Raw genomic sequence first — 17978 nt, 5'->3', positions numbered from 1 at the left:
TCTGCTTTCTTTAGTATAAAGTGTTTTGGTTACGGAAACATTTCCAGGGAAAATTCCAATTCAATTTTCACATTTTTCCACTTCCCCAATTTGCCGAATGTCAAAAGTGAAAATTATGTTTTCATGCTTCCAAGTTAAATTACATCTGAGTTGCTAAGTTGCTTGATCTAGCAAGCAACTTAGCTAGATCATGTACCTAAAGATGTATCAAAGAATATCTAAGGCTTCTTCACCATATCTCTGTGAGAAATGTAGTGCAACCCGAATATGGAGACCAAAAATGATCATTACATTGGAATGTAATTTATACTGGGAATTATTCTGGTATAAAATAAGGGTAAGGTAGAGAGGGTGGGACGTTTGGTAATGTTGAGGTTTCTCCAGAGGTATTGGTTTTTATAATTGTCCACATTATCTGGTGGTTAACACCCAATCCTGTTGTGCATTCCTGAGGAAGTCATAGTTTTATACCCTTGGAATAAAACATGCATTTAATGTGTGCAGGTTTAATTAAAAATGGTTAATATAAATTGATTAAGGAACACATTTTGCTGGGCTTGGTCAAATAATTTATTATCTGGTTTTAAATGTTTCTGGTTTTCAGATTTTATCTCTTGAAATGTGGAATATCTATCATTACAGTTAACAAACTGCTTTTTTTGTTGTTTACTTCCACTCTACAAAAAGCCAGCTTCCTGCTTCAAGTTCAGCGCTCTTATCCAACCCCTCAACACTGTTAAACCCTGCCCAACACGAGCATGACCTACAGCACACACAATGTACCTTCACAAACATGTGTTGTGTTAGTTTAGGTGCCATGGTGGTTTAACATACATAATATCTCTATCTACCATGGATTTGCACTGCAGGTGGCGGATACTCCTCAGCCTTTGGATACAAGTGGGCTTTGTGCCTGGGCTACATTGTAAAACTGTCAATCATCTGTCAAGGGAAGGTAGGTGTAAAGATTACTCTTTTCAAAAATGAGTTTCAAGTTGAATCGGTTTTAATTCAGTCCAATTAACAGCTCTTTTAAAGTCTTAATGTGTCTGCTGCCGCTGAAAAAATTAGGTTTTACTTTGTGAAACAGAGCCCCAAAAGCCTTGGGGCAAGTCAAGAGATGCCATCTTGTTTGATTGTGGAGTGCGTGCTTTATTCCATGCTCATGCATTATGTTTTTTATTTCTGGAGCAGATGTGTTGCTCTTAAAGGATGAGAAGGATCCTAAATGTTTCGCCCGGACTGAGCAGGATTTCACCTGCTTCTTTGAGACTGCAGACAACAGGACATATGATTTACTCTACACTGTTTACAGGTATTTTAGACAGTACACGTATTGTGTTTTGTATGTTTAGTGACTATGAGAGTCTCAAAAGATTTAAACAGTAGATACGTTTCCTTACATTTTTTCTGAATCATAAACTGTCTTCTTTACCGTGTTCTACAAAAGGTCTTGGGGAATTGTAATATTAAAGGTCCCATGTCATGGCCATTTCTACTGATCATAATTCCATTGTTGAGGTCTACTAGAATAGATTTACATTTTTCAATGTTCCAAACTCACATTGGTTTCTCATACAGCATCTCTGGATAGTATGTGTATTCTCTCTCTGTCCTAAACGGCTTGTTGGAGCTCCTGACCCCCCCTCCCTGTGAGCCCACTGTGCTCTGATTGGTCAGCTCGCCCACTCTGTTCTGATGAGTCAATCACCGTTACAGCTGAAACTCAGTGTTTATGTTTTACAATGGCGTTTGTTAGCAGCCAGAAGATGACTCCAGTAATAACAAACTGATGAGAATGCTGCGTAGGGTCTGGGTGCCGTTTTGGCGGGACGTTGCGGGGCTCGCTGCTCCGCCCTGTGGGGCTCGAGGAGCGGACAGTGTGAGGTGGATTACTGGTGTCGTTTCCTGGTTGCTGCGTGGGGTCTGAGTGAGTGAGTGTGTTTGCGGAGCTCCGCGGAGCTCAGGCTGAGTGAGTGAGTGTGTGTGCGGAGCTCCGCTTAGCTCAGGCTTGTTGGAGCTCCTGACCCCCCCTCCCTGTGAGCCCACTGTGCTCTGATTGGTCAGCTCGCCCACTCTGTTCTGATGAGTCCACCACCGTTACAGCTAAACATCAGTTTTTATGTTTTACAATGGCGTTTGTTAGCAACCAGAAAATAACACCAGTAATGACAAACCGATGAGAATGCTGCGTGGGGTCTGGGTGCCGTGTTGGCGGGACGTTGAGTGAGTGTGTGCGGATTGGTCCATTTGGACCTAGTGACGTCAACCTGCACCCGGAAGCATATGATGGGACCTTTAAGTCAACCAAAACCTTTTACTTTAAATGACTTGTTTATTTTTGTTGTGTCTATAATTTAACCCTTTTTCTTCCTTGATTGACTGATTGACTGATTAATATACACCTTTTCTACTGTGTCTGTCATTTGTTCTAATCTAGAGAGAAAAGGTGTGAAATGTCTGTCCAAAAAATAGAAGCGGCAACTTTCCTGCACATCTGCTCATTTCCTGAATCGGATGTGTGGTCATTTGTGGAAACACACCTTGAAGTGGTGGAGCGCGACACCAACACCAGGCTCTACAGAAGAACTGTCTCCGTGGAGGACCACTGTAAGACGTTTCCTTTTGCAATATAATTCTTCTTAGGGGGAGGGAGAAAAGAGGAGATGGCTTGTTAGGTAACTGAAAACAGCCAATGAGTCAGCTGATCATAGGTATCCTCAGTTTTTTCAGGGGGTCCTTTGTCTTTGCTGAGACTTCCTGTCAATAAGTTAAGAACAAAGACAGCAAGCCTAGTCTTCACCTGTTGGATACATACAAGTGAAGTGTTTTACTAAATTCTGTATTTTATTAATTTCCTTTTTCCCATCACTGTCTTGCCTCTAGTCCTTCTGGATCCCCCCTTCAATGTGTCTTTACACCAAAATGGCCAAGCAGGACAGCTGCAGGTTTCATGGCGGACAAAGGTCTCACAACACTTGAAAGATGACGTGATGTACAGGATTCGATACTCTTCCAAGGAGCTGGGAGTGAAGATTAAGGAGGTACAAACAAGTATTTTTAATCAATCAATTATATCATTTTATCTCACACTTACTGAGTGTGAACATTAATACAGTTTATATATCATGTAAGTGTTGATATCCCCAGTATTCAGGTTAGTGTGATGTACTTTTGTTCATCACGGCAACTAAGACTTGTTACAGAGCAATTTGAACAATGCCAACGTTTTTTTTTCATTACACAACAAATACAATATTTACATTTTAAAGTATGCTTAAAGGGTATTAAAATGAAAAACTATAGTATGCCATAAAAATGTAAAACAAATAAGTAAAAAAAATATAATAACCAAACAGCAATTTTATTTTTTTACATTTTGTAAATGATTTTCTACAGGCAAAGGAGGGTGAAACACTGGACTCTCTGGTTCCAGGGGAGGAGCTTGATGTCCAAGTTGCTGTAAAATATGCTTTAAACCCAGATGCAGGACACTGGAGCAGCTGGTCCAACCTGGCGCGAGCTGTGGTCCCCCAAAGTGCAGGTGAGACTAGATGCGAACAAAGAGGGTGAAGCTGTTGTTATCCATAGCACAGCATCTCATCCTGTGAACGCTTCTGTCACAGGTGCAACACTTGAATAACACATTTTTTCTCTTGTTTCAGATGATATTTCACTAATGTGCTACACATCTGACCTGCAAAATATCACCTGCCAATGGAATGGGAGCAGATATGGTAAAGAGAAGGATTACAAGCTTTTCTACAAGATGGATATCAGGTACATACATTACATCGTTGAGTTTTAAAAGTCCTCATATGTGCATGCTAAAACATGTTTTATAGAAATATCAACCTGGTTTTTTTATTACATCCTTCACAGTAAACAGCAACCACATCACTTTCAGGGACATCGTTCTTTCAAATGTATTTCACTCTCTGTGCAGACCAAAACAAGATGACCACACATGTGGTCATCTGATTATATTATGACCCTTATACAGTAAAGATCTGATCTGGACCGAGTGTCTCGCAGATGGGGGCTTGACTGAAATGTGCCGTTTCCATGGAGAAGAGTCCAGAGCAGTCAGGGTGAAGCTCTGCAGCTCTTCCGCTCGACTCAACAGGACCTTCTTTCCTCCAGAGTTCACCCTCAGAAACAGCAGTGAGGGATTTTTGTTCATCTTTGTTCCTCTTTGTTTATTTTGGATAGGCAAATTGTTTTTTCTTTAACTCTCTTTATAAAACGTGAAAACATATCTGTGTAAATAATTCTTTGGAGGCAAAGGTTCATCAGAGGTAGATTTTCAGTGAACTGTGTAAGACATAAACGAACCAGTCATTTTAAAACCGTTGCATGCTTAGTTAGTGGTCATATAGTATATCTGCCTTTATCATAAAACCAGGTTCTCAATATCACATTTGCTTAAAAATATTTCACAATAATATTTTTTTATCAGACCTTTTAAGTTCCTCACAAGTCATGAACATAGCCTTCTTAGAAAGTTCTCCCAATAGCTCATCTAGTCCACTATAGGCTAGAAATACAGGTATCTGAGCTCTTTATCTGTATTACTTTCAGCAGACAGCATTTTCAGTCAAGTACGATAAGCTAAGTACAGTAGCTACTAGCTTTTACCACATTTCTTCTTCACCTTTTTCCCTCATGCCTTTGAGAAAGTTTGGTCTTGTGATGTTATTTACGGACAAATTGTTTGTGCTTTTTAGTCAAATCATCCCCACCATGTCATCTGAGAGGAGCATCAGAGAAGGACAAGTTGTTCCTAAAATGGGAAACTCCTCTTCAGGCTCTGTCGGCCCACCTACAGTATGAAGTGGGCTACCAGATGAGAGGGAGTGAAGCATGGATGGTAAGATGTGATTCACAGCCACACACACATGCTTTTCCTTTCTTATTCAATAATGGTTATTGTTTAATATGTTTAACCCTTTGATACACAACATGGGTCAAAAGTTACCCGAAGGAGTTTTAATTGTAAATATCTTTGTAACAAATTACTTTAACAATTCAAAATTCCAGTTTGTTTATGATCATCACAAATTCTTACTTTCATTTTTCCTTTCTTAATTTTTGAATAAAAATCATTTTTGTATCACTACCCTTCTAAGGTACAACATGGGTCGAAAATTACCCGTATTGACTTACAATGTCATTTCATGATGGGTGAGTGTTTCTTACTGTAGCTATATTTTTGGAAATCAATTTATTTAATCATTTAATATTCCAAGTATTCATTTAATATCTTGTTTTTGATCAGCACACATCATTATTTTCATTCTACATTTCTTAATTTAGGAACTAAAACTGTTTTTGTATTTCTACATCAAGTTTGCATACATGGGTAAAAAATGACCCATGTATGCAAGTGTGATAAAAATGAAACTAGAAAATGCATTTCCTGCAGAAAATGCGTGCGAATGGAGTAAACTGTGAACATTTGTTGTTGAACTTAGCTGAAAATGCAGAAAAAACTGAATATTTGTATTAGTTGAATGGTCTCTGTAGTTGCTTTTAGCTAAAAAAGGAAGTGTGTTGCTGAACTTAGAGGGGAAATGCAGAAAAGGAAAATGATTTGAATCCAAATTGTTACAGCTCAAATGCATTGCAATGACTTTGTTGAAAACTTGAAAGTGAAATGTTAAACTGGAAGAGTAGGAAAAATAGTGAATAAGCTTAATATTTAAAAGAAAAGGTTGGAAAAAGGTATAAACAACAACATGTATAGCCTCAATGTCCTGAAATAGCTGAATAATTTAATAGTTGAATGGTTTCTGTAGCAGAAAGTAGGCTGAAGGAGTTAGATATTAATTTGCAAACAACTTTGTGTGTGTAAGCCCAGAGATCAGAGGTTACCATGGTGACAACGTTATTAAACACCTGTGTACGTGAGCCCAGAGATCAAAGGTTTCCATGGAGATGTGCAGTGAAAGGAGAACCTTTCCATTGTTCTGAATGAGAGATAAACCTCTTTCATTTCTAACTTTTGTTGAAAAAATAATAATACAAACCTCCAGTCTGTCTTTGGGCGTGTCTGCTCTGATTAGATGATGTCACTCAGGTGTGTGGGCCCAATCTGCCCATCAACACCATGGTAACCAACTGCAGAACTGAGTCTCATTAAGAATGCATTGAGGATTATATCTGAAAATGTTGCCACCTGTTCAAAAACTATGGCTCCTATCAAAAACGTTAACAGACCGTGAGCATCAGGGAACCCCAATGAACTGAAATATGTTTTTGGGGGGGTTTTGTGTGTAAAATGTGGAGATGGGAGCAGTTTGTTTAAAGTTTACTTCTCTCTGTTCTGAAGAAAGACACGGACAAATTTAACATGGGAGTCTATTGGGAGCTAGGTGGACTTTTTGACAAGTTTTTGTCTCTTCATGCCCTCAAGAGTCATTTTGTTTATTTATTTTTCTTTATTTTTTTAAATTTTTCAACGTAGGACAGGTTTTCCTAAATTTTCTTGAAAAATGATGTCTGAGGAGTTTAGGGTTTGGGAATTATGGGAGGTTTAAAACGTTTTTGGGCAAATTTCAAGCACTCCACTTAACGAGCTGCTCAATACACACGAATGTTCAAATCTGAAGAAGGCCTCTTTACCAAGCTCCAAACTAAGTTAAATATCTCAAAAAGTGTCAAATATATGAAAAATATGAATAACGAGTTCTATAGCTGAAGGTCTTGTGATCATTTTAAAGTTGAAATGAAGTCTCTAGCTGAAAGTATGGGGAAGGACTAGCATTTGGTGCACGGTGTAGTTAAAAGAGGATTTGAAGGTTCCTCCCATTGAGTTCCATGTTAAAAAAAAGAGTTTAAAAAGCTGAATATTTCAAAAAGTATAAAATATTTTGAAAAAGTTGAAAGTTTCCCATCATGTGCTGAAAAGGCTGAATAGCTTGATATTTGAATGGTTTCTGGAGCTGAAAGTATGCTGAAGTTATTGAAAGCCAAACTATTCAGTGAAATAAGAAGATGATTAAAGAATCGAAGAACTATAGTGGAATGCTGTAAACAGCATTCACATTAATAAATACATACTACAATAATAATTTTGTTATAAATAATAATTTTAGCAGTGATTTGGACCAAACATGTATTCACTATGGAATTTGATAGGAAGCTTTTATTTGTAAACAATTGCAGTTAGGAACATGTTTAACGTGGACAACTTTTCACATGCCAAACTTGTCACAACTCAACAGGCTGCTTTTGCACGACTGATTCATGTAAGTCTTATTTTAAACTTATTTTTACCTAAGGAGATATTTGATATCTTGTGAAAGATAACAGCACATAATATTTGAACATTACCTGACCTTGTCATCCATTACTAGTGAGGAAGAGACTTCATGTCTATGTCAAATTACACAGGAGGAACTGGACAAATGCTGCTGTATGATTATTATATACCGCTACATCACAATGGAAAACGTCTTCACCAGTATCCCTCTTGCTGAAAAGCTCCTTGAGAAGAACCTGACAATTGTGGGGACTCTTCACCAGAACAAGCCGGACATACCGCCTGTCATGAAGCCATCCAAATTTGACGCATAGCTCAAAATCTGGATTCAGTGGCAACATGAACATGGTGAGCTACAGTATGTGCCGAAAAGGGGAAATGTGTTGTCCTGCTGAGCACCATGCATGATGACAGAGCAGTGGATGACAACAGTGTAAAGAAGAAACCAGAAGTGATCCGGTACTATAACAAAACAAAATCAGGAGTGGACACAATGGATCAGATGGTTCGCACCTACACATGCAAGCAGAGAACACAGAGGAGGCCCATGATGCTCTGGCACAATGTGCTCGATGTTGCCACCCTCAATGCCTACTCAGTCTTCACCCTGATTACATGGGTGGTTAGACCAATGCACGGCGGCTTTTCAGCAAGGAGCTGGGCAAAGAGCTTGTCATGCCACATACACTATATAGACAACATTATTGGGACACTCCTCTTAATCATTGAATTCAGGTGTTTTGTTCATTCCCATTGCCACAGGTGTATAAAACCAAGCACCTAGCCCTGCAGTATGCCTTTACAAACATTTGTGAAATAATGGGTCGTTCTAAAGAGTCCAAATTGAATTTGAACGTGGCACTGTAATAGGATGTCACCGTGGCAGCAAGTCAGTTTGTGAAATGTCTTCTCTCCGATATATTCCACCATCAACTTTAAGTGGTATTATTAAGTGGAAACGTTTAGGAACTACAGCAACTCAGTGGCAGACCAAGTAAAGTTACAGAGTGTTGTGGGGGGGTGGGGGGAGTGCTGAGGAGCAGACTAGCCAAAAAGTGGCCAAAGCTCTGCAATAACTGCAGAGTTAAAAAACCAGCTCTGGCATTAATATCAGACCAAAACTTGGTCGGTTTTCATGGCCGAGCAGCTGCATCAAGCCTTACATCACCAAGCACAATGCCAAGCGTCGGATGGAGTGGAGTAAAGCACGCCGCCACTGGACTCTGGAGCAGTAAATCAAATCAAATCAAGTTTTAAATATATAGCACATTTAAAAAATATTTTTGATCGAGCCAAAGTGCTGAACATGTAATAAAAACACTTTACTACAATCACAATAGAACAGTAGAAACGTGTTCTGTGTGACCAATCATGCTTCTCTATCTGGGAGTCTGATGGACCTGTCTGGCTTTGGCAAATGCCAGGAGAACGTTACCTGCCTGACTGCATTGTGCCAAATGTAATGTTTGGTGGATGAGGGATAGCTGTTATAGCTGCAAAGGGGGGGACCAACTTCATATTAATGCCTATGAATTTGGAATGGGATGTCACCAAAGCTCCTGTAGGTGTAATGTGTAGGTGGCCCAATACTTTTGTGTATATAGTGTATAAAGAGATGCATGGATGCCACCTCCAAAAGCACATTACAGGGGCAATGGAAAGATGTGGGCTAAAAAGACTAAACACACACACCACCCAGCCACATGTAATGTTTGGTCCAAATCACTGATAAAATAATTATTTATAACATCATTATTATTATTATAGGATGTTTTGCATACATGGCTCATTTTTTACCCATGTATGCAAACTTGATGTAGAAATACAAAAACCGTTTTATTTCCTAAATTAAGAAAGCTAGAATGAAAATAATGATGTGTGGTGATCAAAAACAAGATATTAAATGAATACTTGGAATATTAAATTATTAAATAAATTGATTTCCAAAAATATAGCGTAAGAAACACTCAGCCATGCATGAAATAACATTGTAAGTCAATACGGGTCATTTTTTACCCATATATAGACATTTTTATTCATTGGGATAGACCCCTTGAGATGCACCATCTCGTTTTCAAGGGGGTCCCGACAATAGCAACCACTTACAGACATACATAAACAAAAAGACAAAATGCAAAACATGACACACAAGACAAACCACATACAGTCTGTTAAGTGAAATTCAAGCAATGCACACAATCATTACAATTTGAGAGAGTCGAGCAAATCAGTTTCATCGATATCAGTTAATAACAAGTACAGACCAGTTGAAAGTGAGATAACAATGCATGTTTAAATATACCCAATGTAGCAAGAGATCTAATAGCAGCAGGTAAAGTATTCCAGTCAGTTGGGGCTTTGAACATGAACGCTCTTTTGCCAATCAATTTTTTAGCAGAGGGGACAGAGAAATAAATCTGAACAGAATGTCTAACTTGATGATTTGGTGAGTAGGGTACAAAATACTGCTTTAAATAAGGGGGATAGTTAAGATAAATGCATTTTAATATCAGCTGAAGCCAATGCGTGTGTCGTTTCTTACATGTTGTCCCTTAGAAGGGGTTCTCATAACTTGTGTATCAAAGGGTTAACTATACATACAGTTAATTAGGGCTACAGGTGGCTATGCTACAGCAGGTTATCGTTGGTGCCAGTTTCATTGCTCATATAACCACCAGATGGCACCAGAGAAGGCATTATTCAATGATACATTCAGTGACGAATGCCTAGTGAAAAATTAGCAAAATGACCCATTGCATTGGTTTAAAAGAAAATGGAATGTGGAGAAACTTGAAGAAGAAAATGTTGTGAAGATAAAACAGTATTCAGTGAATGGAAAATAATTGCATTTAAAGGCATTATTGAAAGTTGCTAAATTGTGGGGGAATGCACAAGGAGCACATAATCACTAAGATTGTCATGTATGTTCTTTACATTAAAAGTGAAATCCACCTTCCTTTCACAGACGGTGTTCGTAAATGGTCCTGAGACCGGTGCATGTCTGGAGGTCCCGCCAGGAAGTCAGTACAGTGTTAAGATCAGAGCTAAACCTAATGGGGTTATTTACTCAGGCCACTGGAGTGACTGGTCAGATGTGCTGACTGGTGAAACCCCTGCTGACGCAGGTAAGCTCATACTGAGACTGACAAAGATCTCACACACATTTATTTGTAAAAGTCACAACAAAATAGGAGTACATTTTTAGTCTGTGTGTGTTGCTCTGATTAAATCAAACCCTAATTGCTGTTTAAATCACATTTACAGGCACACTGCTCATTCTGTCCATCCCTGTCGCCCTGCTGATAATGGCCATCATTGTCATCTCCTTGTCTCCCACGTACCTCCGGTAGGACTGTTGTTCCTCATCTTTTAAGATTTAATAATTTTGAGGACTAATAATAATTTGAGACCAAAAAATATTGATAATATTATGATGAATTTCCACATTTCTTATCTTTTTCTTTACATCTTTGCTCTATGTGTGTTTATACTGTAGTAAGCTCAAGCTGTATTTTTGGCCACCAGTGCCTAACCTTGATAAAGTCCTCCAAGGTTTTCTGACAGACCTCGACGAACAGAGATGGGTAAGTTATCTACATTATTTAACATGCTGCATTTGCCATTTGGTTACAAGTGTATCTAAGAAACGTGTATGCAACATTGCATCACTTGAACATAACATATTTTCCCCCAGTGAAACATGGTTTGGGTTCATTACTAATTTAGCCATAAAGATACAATATAAATATAGAGGTATATAATATATAATTGTAATGACATGAAATGTGTTCATACACTGAACAAAAATATAAATGCAACACTTTTGTTTTTGCTCCCATTTTTCATGAGATGAACTCAAAGATCTAAAACATTTTCTATATACACAAAATAACCATTTCTCTCAAATATTGTTCACAAATCTGAAAAAATCTGTGATAGTGAGCACTTCTCCTTTGCCGAGATAATCCATCCGACAGCATGATTATTGCACAGGTGTGCCTTAGGCTGGCCACAATAAAAGGCCACTCTGAAACGTGCAGTTTTGCGTTATTGTGGGGGTCTGGGGGGGTCCGAACACCATAGGGTTAAACCCTAACCCTAACCCTAACATGTCACCCATTGAGCATGTTTGGGATGCTCTGGATCGGCGTATACGACTGCGTGTTCCAGTTCCTGCCAATAACCAGCAACTTCGCACAGCCATTGAAGAGGAGTGGACCAACATTCCACAGGCCACAATCAACAACCTGATCAACTCTATGTGAAGGAGATGTGTTGCACTGCATGAGGCAAATGGTGGTCACACCAGATACTGACTGGTTTTCGGACCCCCCCAGACCCTGAGGCTGTGCGAAGTTGCTGGATATTGGCAGGAACTGGAACACGCTGTCGTATACGCCGATCCAGAGCATCCCAAACATGCTCAATGGGTGACATGTTAGGGTTAGGGTTAGGGTTAGGGTTTAACCCTAGGTTTTTCGGACCCCCCCAGACCCCCCCAATAAAGCAAAACTGCACGTTTCAGAGTGGCCTTTTATTGTGGCCAAACTAAGGCACACCTGTTCAATAATCATGCTGTCTAATCAGCATCTTGATATGCCACACCTGTGAGGTGGGATGGATTATCTCGGCAAAGGAGAAGTGCTCACTATCACAGATTTTTTCAGATTTGTGAACAATATTTGAGAGAAATGGTTATTTTGTGTATATAGAATTTTTTTTAGATCTTTGAGTTCATCTCATGAAAAATGGGAGCAAAAACAAAAGTGTTGCATTTATATTTTTGTTCAGTGTACATTGAATAGGTGAAAAAATAAATTAAAAATATAACATGAATATCGTGTCAGTGTTAACATGTTGCTATTTGTGCTACAGAATCCACCAATAACAGCAAAGCAATGCTCTGAGGAAACCACGTCTTCTGTGCTGGAGATCATTTCTGAAGATGAGGGTTCAGTCATGGGGAAGCCCTCAGAGGGATGCACCCCGCTCCTGTCAGAGAGACACCTCTGCAGTGGAGGACAGATTGAAGGGACCGGAGTCTTCTCAGATTATGTGACTCTGAACAAAGACAGTATCATTCTTTGCCCAAAAGGAAACAAGTATGTCTACGAGGAGGTTGGACCGAAAGACAGTCCAGGGGTGAGTGATGAGCTCCTCTCAGTCAGTCTGACCGCCTGCTCAGGCAGTGACTTACTGAACCGTTCCTACCTTCCTCTGTCTGCAGACACACCCGACTGCAAGCTCACTGATGCAAGGGGGCCAGGCAACCTCTATACTAATATCCCCTGTAGCTAAATGTACAATTAAGGTTCTTTGTATCCACTTGTGTAGGTTAGATTTAAACCTTCGTATTGACATAAAAGCATAGCAGTTATGGCTTCAAACTAGACCGTTTTACCATATATTCAACATTTCTATAATTGTTGTAGATAGTTAAGCATATCATATTGTTTTTATATTTGTAATTGTACATAATACTGCTGTGTCTTTATATCCACTAGAGAGAACAGTAGATCCAGGATACACTCAGTGACTGTATTGTTTGGTACTGTATCTGTTAACATAATTACCATGTTTTACTGTTCTGGGGTTAGACTATCAAAAAAAGTATGAGGGATTGGGAATATAACATGATGTGAATGTTTTGAGTTTGAATTTTATGTTTAAACATTCATAGGAAAATATGAAATATGTAAAAATACCTTCTTTTTTGTGAATGTACTTTTTTTTTAAATAAATTATCTGCATCTGGAAAATATTTTTTTTCTGTAGATCTTATTCATTGATACGGTTTGTTTTATATTGGTATATTCTATACATATTTATTGTAGATTCCTCTGAGTCCTATTTGAGGTTTGAGTGTTTGCTTGTAAAAGACAAAACAAGCTTTTAGTTCATTATTCATTACATTATATCTTGAGGGTTTGTATTACAGGCAATACAGTTTTTTGCATTTTCTGTGAAGGCACTTAACGTAACGTAAATGTCAAACTAAAACATAGGAGAAGCATGGACATTTGAACTGATTTGAGCAGCTTGCTAGACAGCAGCTTGTCATGCTTACTATCACACAGCAACTGGACTGTCTTGAGCTTAGATGCAGACCCTATTTATGTCTGCCTTACAATTTAGGTGTCACTAGGTGGTAGCAGAGATCAGCAGAAATGGGTTGCCTCTGGGTTGTCATAGCCAGTCCTTACTGAGAAATTGCTAGGTTATTCTACACAACACAACAATTAAAAAACAGTTCGATTTTACATTTGTTGATGAATCCTCCTGATTTATACCAACCTTCCTACCCTCCTTGAGCTTTATTTGTGTTAAGATAATGTCAAAACCATAAACAAAATATGAATTGAAATTACATTTGTAACCATGACATGACAGATTAGTTAAAACTTCTTAACTGGGGCCTGAACAATAAAAAAAAACACAACACAGGTGAATGCTAGATGATTTATTACATGAAGTAGACGAAAAGCTAATTTTACGATGATTCAAACAATTTTACTCACAACTTGCATGAAATCCAAGAGCCCTCAGTTGGAATAAGGGCAACCACAACAACATGACTACTGTAGTGAGTGAGGGGATTAGTAAGAGGAGAAATAAACCTTCAACAAAGTCAGCACACATTTTCCGCCACAGTTACTCACAGACCTGCCAGCCAAGAACCAAACCTGTATTAAATGTTCTGAATCAGCGCCGATAGGAACATCTCATTCTGCCACAGAGCTGCACAACCAACGAGTGATTGGAGCAATGTGAGATAAAATCCAATGGTTGACGAATCAGGAAGCCTAATGATGCATTTGTTCAATTTGACAGGGACAACACATGTAGCCATCATTGCATTAAGTGCAATGTACTGTATATAGGACTCCATGTGCAGATCTTGTCCCTGGCTTTTAATGACTGGTCTGGCCTTATGGAGTAACTGCGTGAGAATCACAACTGGATGCTCTGCAACTATTCTATCACCTCGCATCCAGCCAGCTGTAAAATATACTACTAGTGTCACACTTTAACAGCAGGCCATCACATCTACAGCGTTCGCCAAACTGTATGATATCATGGCCATACATTTGCCCGGATTGTCTATGAGGCAATAGCAGAGGAGCAGAGAGGGCGATTGTTTAGAGTTAGGCAGAAAGACAGAGAAAAGTTTAAGAGTCAGTGTTTACTGGTGAACAAGCATCTCCTCCCAACAGGAATTCTTTCCATGTTTCCTCACTGCCCACTTGCCCAAACGCCAACGTCTACAGAGGGAGGTTGAATCACCTCCTGATGTCATTTCCTCAACTTTCACTTACAATCACATTGAGAAAAAACATGGTTTTACATGTACAGTATATAGTACAGTATTCAAGATGTCAAATCTACAGGCTTCAAATGGGGATTCAGCAACAACAGTGATAAGGCCACCAAAACAGAACTCATTAACATCCTTAAGACTCGTGTTTGCACCTACAGTTGTGGAGACATATGGAAACACACCAAGCTGTTAGCTTGTTCTGCATGCCAAGTCCAAAACTCTCACACTGCAGTCACATTTGGTGCTATTGGATTTAGTGTAATAGACATCACTCTCACAGCATGCTCCCATTCAGTTTGAGTACAAACTACCAGACAGGGAACACAAAGAATCAGTGTAATCAATAACAGGCAGAACTAATGGAGTGAGAACACAACAGTGCCTTCACAATCATTCAGCAGGAGAGACATTGTGTGTTTCATACAGACTTTACATTTAAATTTAGAGAAGCAGGGGTGTTGGAATAAATGAAAGCTAGGGTTTTATATAATGAAGACATTCATTTCCCACACAGGCGGCTTCTCTCTCTCGTCCATAGGGTTGGCACAGAATCTGAACATTTGCATCCCCACATGAATCTAAACAAAGGCTCATTAGGAGGGATGCCAAAAGGCTCTGAAAATGGTACAGGTGGTCCTTATAGAATACATTAACAGGCTACTGGTTGCTAGCTGGTGGAAAGGCATGAAAAAGGTGACAAAGATGCAAACCCCCAATGAAGTATGTTCAACAGGAAGTTTATCTGTCAGTTCTTAGTCAAAGGCCTGCATTGCAACTCAACTAAAAGTACTCAATGTGGCAACTAAAACATTTGATCAAACTGATTCATCAGGTTTTATTGGTCCAGTGCTATACAGTATACTGTAGATCTCTTAAGGTGTTCAAAACTAAACAGTGTAAACAAGTATTGGTTTGCAGGTTTCAGAGATGCTTAATGTGGCACATTAGAACCCCTCGGATCTGGGATCTGATCATTTAGTAACTCATAAAGATTATATAATTATTTTTGTGCATTCATCCTTTTATCATAGTGATAGTGGAGAGACAGATGAGACGCTTACTGTTTAGGACAATAGTGCCAATGTGGTATGTGCCATGACCACTCAGCTAGTGGGTCATCCTGAACCAAATGTTTATAATTTGTAGACTTTTTGGAGTAAACACGATCAAAAAACATATATAGCTTAACATGGGGAAAACCCATTATCAAACCTCCCAATTAGTTTTCTTGGATTGCATTGAGCTTTAATTAGAAAAATGTAAAACTAAAAAAATCTAGATTTTAATAATAATGATTCTAATGTAATATACTATTTCTTTAAGAGACAACATTAACCGAATGTCTTTCAAGTAAACTGATCTATTCACAATTTTGTTAAATTAAATGTTAGTTTTTGTTGCCTATCCTTCCTCTGAGTACCAAAATAGATTAGCTAAACCTTGGGATCCTTAGTGATGTGATACAGGCTCCACTTGGGTACCATGCACTCAGAGACCCCCTGCTGAGCGGCTCAGATGTCGGCCCTCTTGGTGATTAGCACCGAGCAGCATGTGAGGGCTCCGTCCAGCTTGGCCTTCTCCATGTTGGACACCGGGATCAGCATGTGGTCCTTCAATTTATCGAACACCTGCGGGACATAAAGACAGGGCGTCAATGGAAAAAGTGACATCCTGCTCTTTTAGATTCTTTACACTTCATGAAAGCTTATTATAAAAGGATGTCATCTCAAATTCAAGGAAACACAGTGTTCAGCCAACTATTACTGAATAAAGATGTCGTAATGCTATTATATACAGTATTTGGGATTCAAGAAGCTGCATTTCTACATTAGAAAAAAGTTATCAAATGCAAAATAGATATTGTCATGGCAACAGCTGTTCCTGTTCTGCCTCCTGACTGTGAGCCAGTGTTGCAGGTATTGACCAGCCACTACTATAACAAGCCCTTGAGAAAAATCTGAAGTACAGCACAGTTGGCAGTCGTTAAACTGCAAGGGGGAACTTACGCAACACTTAAGCTTGTTTACTCGACTTGTCAACTTGTAATGTTCTGTGATATAAACGCCCTGCAGAGAGACACAAAATGTGAAGCTGGAGTAGAAGCATTCGAGAAAGTTTCTTGGTCGCCCGGCAAAATATATTAAAAAAAGATGGGAGTGAAAACTATTACGACATTCTCAAAAGACCCTTGTAAAGTAGTGTGTCACCCTGTGGACATTTTCCAGGAGAAAAACTGTGTTTTCCGACCACACTTCCAGGATATTTCTCTCTTTAAATTCTCATTTCAAGTCTGCTGTGATACTGAGCGAGGCCTTGCAGCACAGCCAGAGGGACCAGCTAAACAAATTCTTATCTCATGATGCAATATGGCTGACGAAGCCTCTGGTGATCCAAATGCCGTGTTTAAAGACACAGCTGTCATGTGACTTATAACTCTTTTTCCTACCCGAGAAAGTTAGGTTGCAAGTGTGCAGATCAGGGGCCTCATTTATAAAGCCTTGCGTAGGATTCATGTGGGAAGGTTGCTTACGTAGGACAAAGCAAATAAATACGCACAGATATTTTCCAATTCATAAAACACTGCGTACCGGCGTAGGACTTGCGTGCGGCACGTCCTACGCTGGTTACACTTTATAAATCACAATCAACTCGAAATGCGGTGCAGCTTTTGCGGGCTTCACGTAGCGCCCATATTTGCCTATAAATAGTCAAAGAAACGCCCTTTCATTCATTTTGACTGACTGCATGAAGAAGATCGCAGGGAATGACGACAGAACAGCTAAAAAAGACATCTCACACCGTGTCGGATTTAGGTTATTTTGGGGAGGTGGAGACAAATCCCATTGTTTGGTGGGTCCAGTTTGAACCAGAGTAGCAGCATGGAGGTCGGATCGTCACCAAAATAAATAAATACACTGAACAAAAATATAAATGTAACACTTTTGTTTTTGCTCCCATTTTTCATGAGATGAACTCAAAGATCTAAAACATTTTCTATATACACAAAATAACCATTTCTCTCAAATATTGTTCACAAATCTGAAAAAATCTGTGATAGTGAGCACTTCTCCTTTGCCGAGATAATCCATCCCACCTCACAGGTGTGGCATATCAAGATGCAGCGACTTCACACAGCCATTGAAGAGGAGTTGACCAACATTCCACAGGCCACAACCTGATCAACTCTATGCGAAGGAGATGGGTGACATGTTAGGGTTAGGGTTAGGGTTTAACCCTAGGGTTTTCGGACCCCCCCAGACCCCCCCAATAAAGCAAAACTGCACGTTTCAGAGTGGCCTTTTATTGTGGCCAGCCTAAGGCACACCTGTGCAATAATCATGCTGTCTAATCAGCCTCTTGATATGCCACACCTGTGAGGTGGGATGGATTATCTCG

The 17978-nt window shown here is 39.3% G+C and overlaps 2 protein-coding genes across 3 annotated transcripts in view; one reads left to right on the top strand and one right to left on the bottom strand.

Annotated features, from left to right (window-relative positions):
- Positions 1-723: 723 nt before the first annotated feature.
- On the top strand, positions 724-13025 carry mpl (MPL proto-oncogene, thrombopoietin receptor). Its single transcript, XM_079676989.1, has 12 exons — positions 724-955; positions 1195-1315; positions 2441-2610; positions 2887-3044; positions 3400-3544; positions 3666-3780; positions 4004-4164; positions 4728-4870; positions 10230-10389; positions 10529-10610; positions 10761-10848; positions 12140-13025. The coding sequence occupies exons 1-12, from the start codon at positions 853-855 to the stop codon at positions 12560-12562; spliced, it is 1869 nt and encodes a 622-aa protein (XP_079533115.1). The 5' UTR covers positions 724-852; the 3' UTR covers positions 12563-13025.
- Positions 13026-13709: 684 nt separating this feature from the next.
- ddah1 (dimethylarginine dimethylaminohydrolase 1) overlaps positions 13710-17978 on the bottom strand; it is a 75788-nt gene continuing 71519 nt past the window's right edge. For both annotated transcript variants that reach the window (XM_079679408.1, XM_079679407.1), the window contains exon 6: positions 13710-16210. In XM_079679408.1, coding sequence (XP_079535534.1) covers positions 16094-16210 — 117 coding nt within the window. In that variant the 3' untranslated portion in view covers positions 13710-16093. The remainder of the gene's footprint in view (positions 16211-17978) is intronic.

This window comes from Notothenia rossii (assembly GCF_949606895.1).
Source record: "Notothenia rossii genome assembly, chromosome: 1".
Taxonomy (NCBI): Eukaryota; Metazoa; Chordata; class Actinopteri; order Perciformes; family Nototheniidae; genus Notothenia; species Notothenia rossii.
The sequence above is the reverse complement of the archived record's forward strand: the minus strand, read 5'-3'. Positions and strand labels throughout refer to the sequence as shown.

Coding starts and splice junctions, on each gene's coding strand:
- mpl (XM_079676989.1), top strand. CDS start 853: ATGGATTTGCACTGCAGGTGGCGGATACTCCTCAGCCTTTGGATACAA. Junction 956..1,194: donor CAATCATCTGTCAAGGGAAG/GTAGGTGTAAAG, acceptor TTTCTGGAGCAG/ATGTGTTGCTCTTAAAGGAT. Junction 10,611..10,760: donor TTGTCTCCCACGTACCTCCG/GTAGGACTGTTG, acceptor TTTATACTGTAG/TAAGCTCAAGCTGTATTTTT.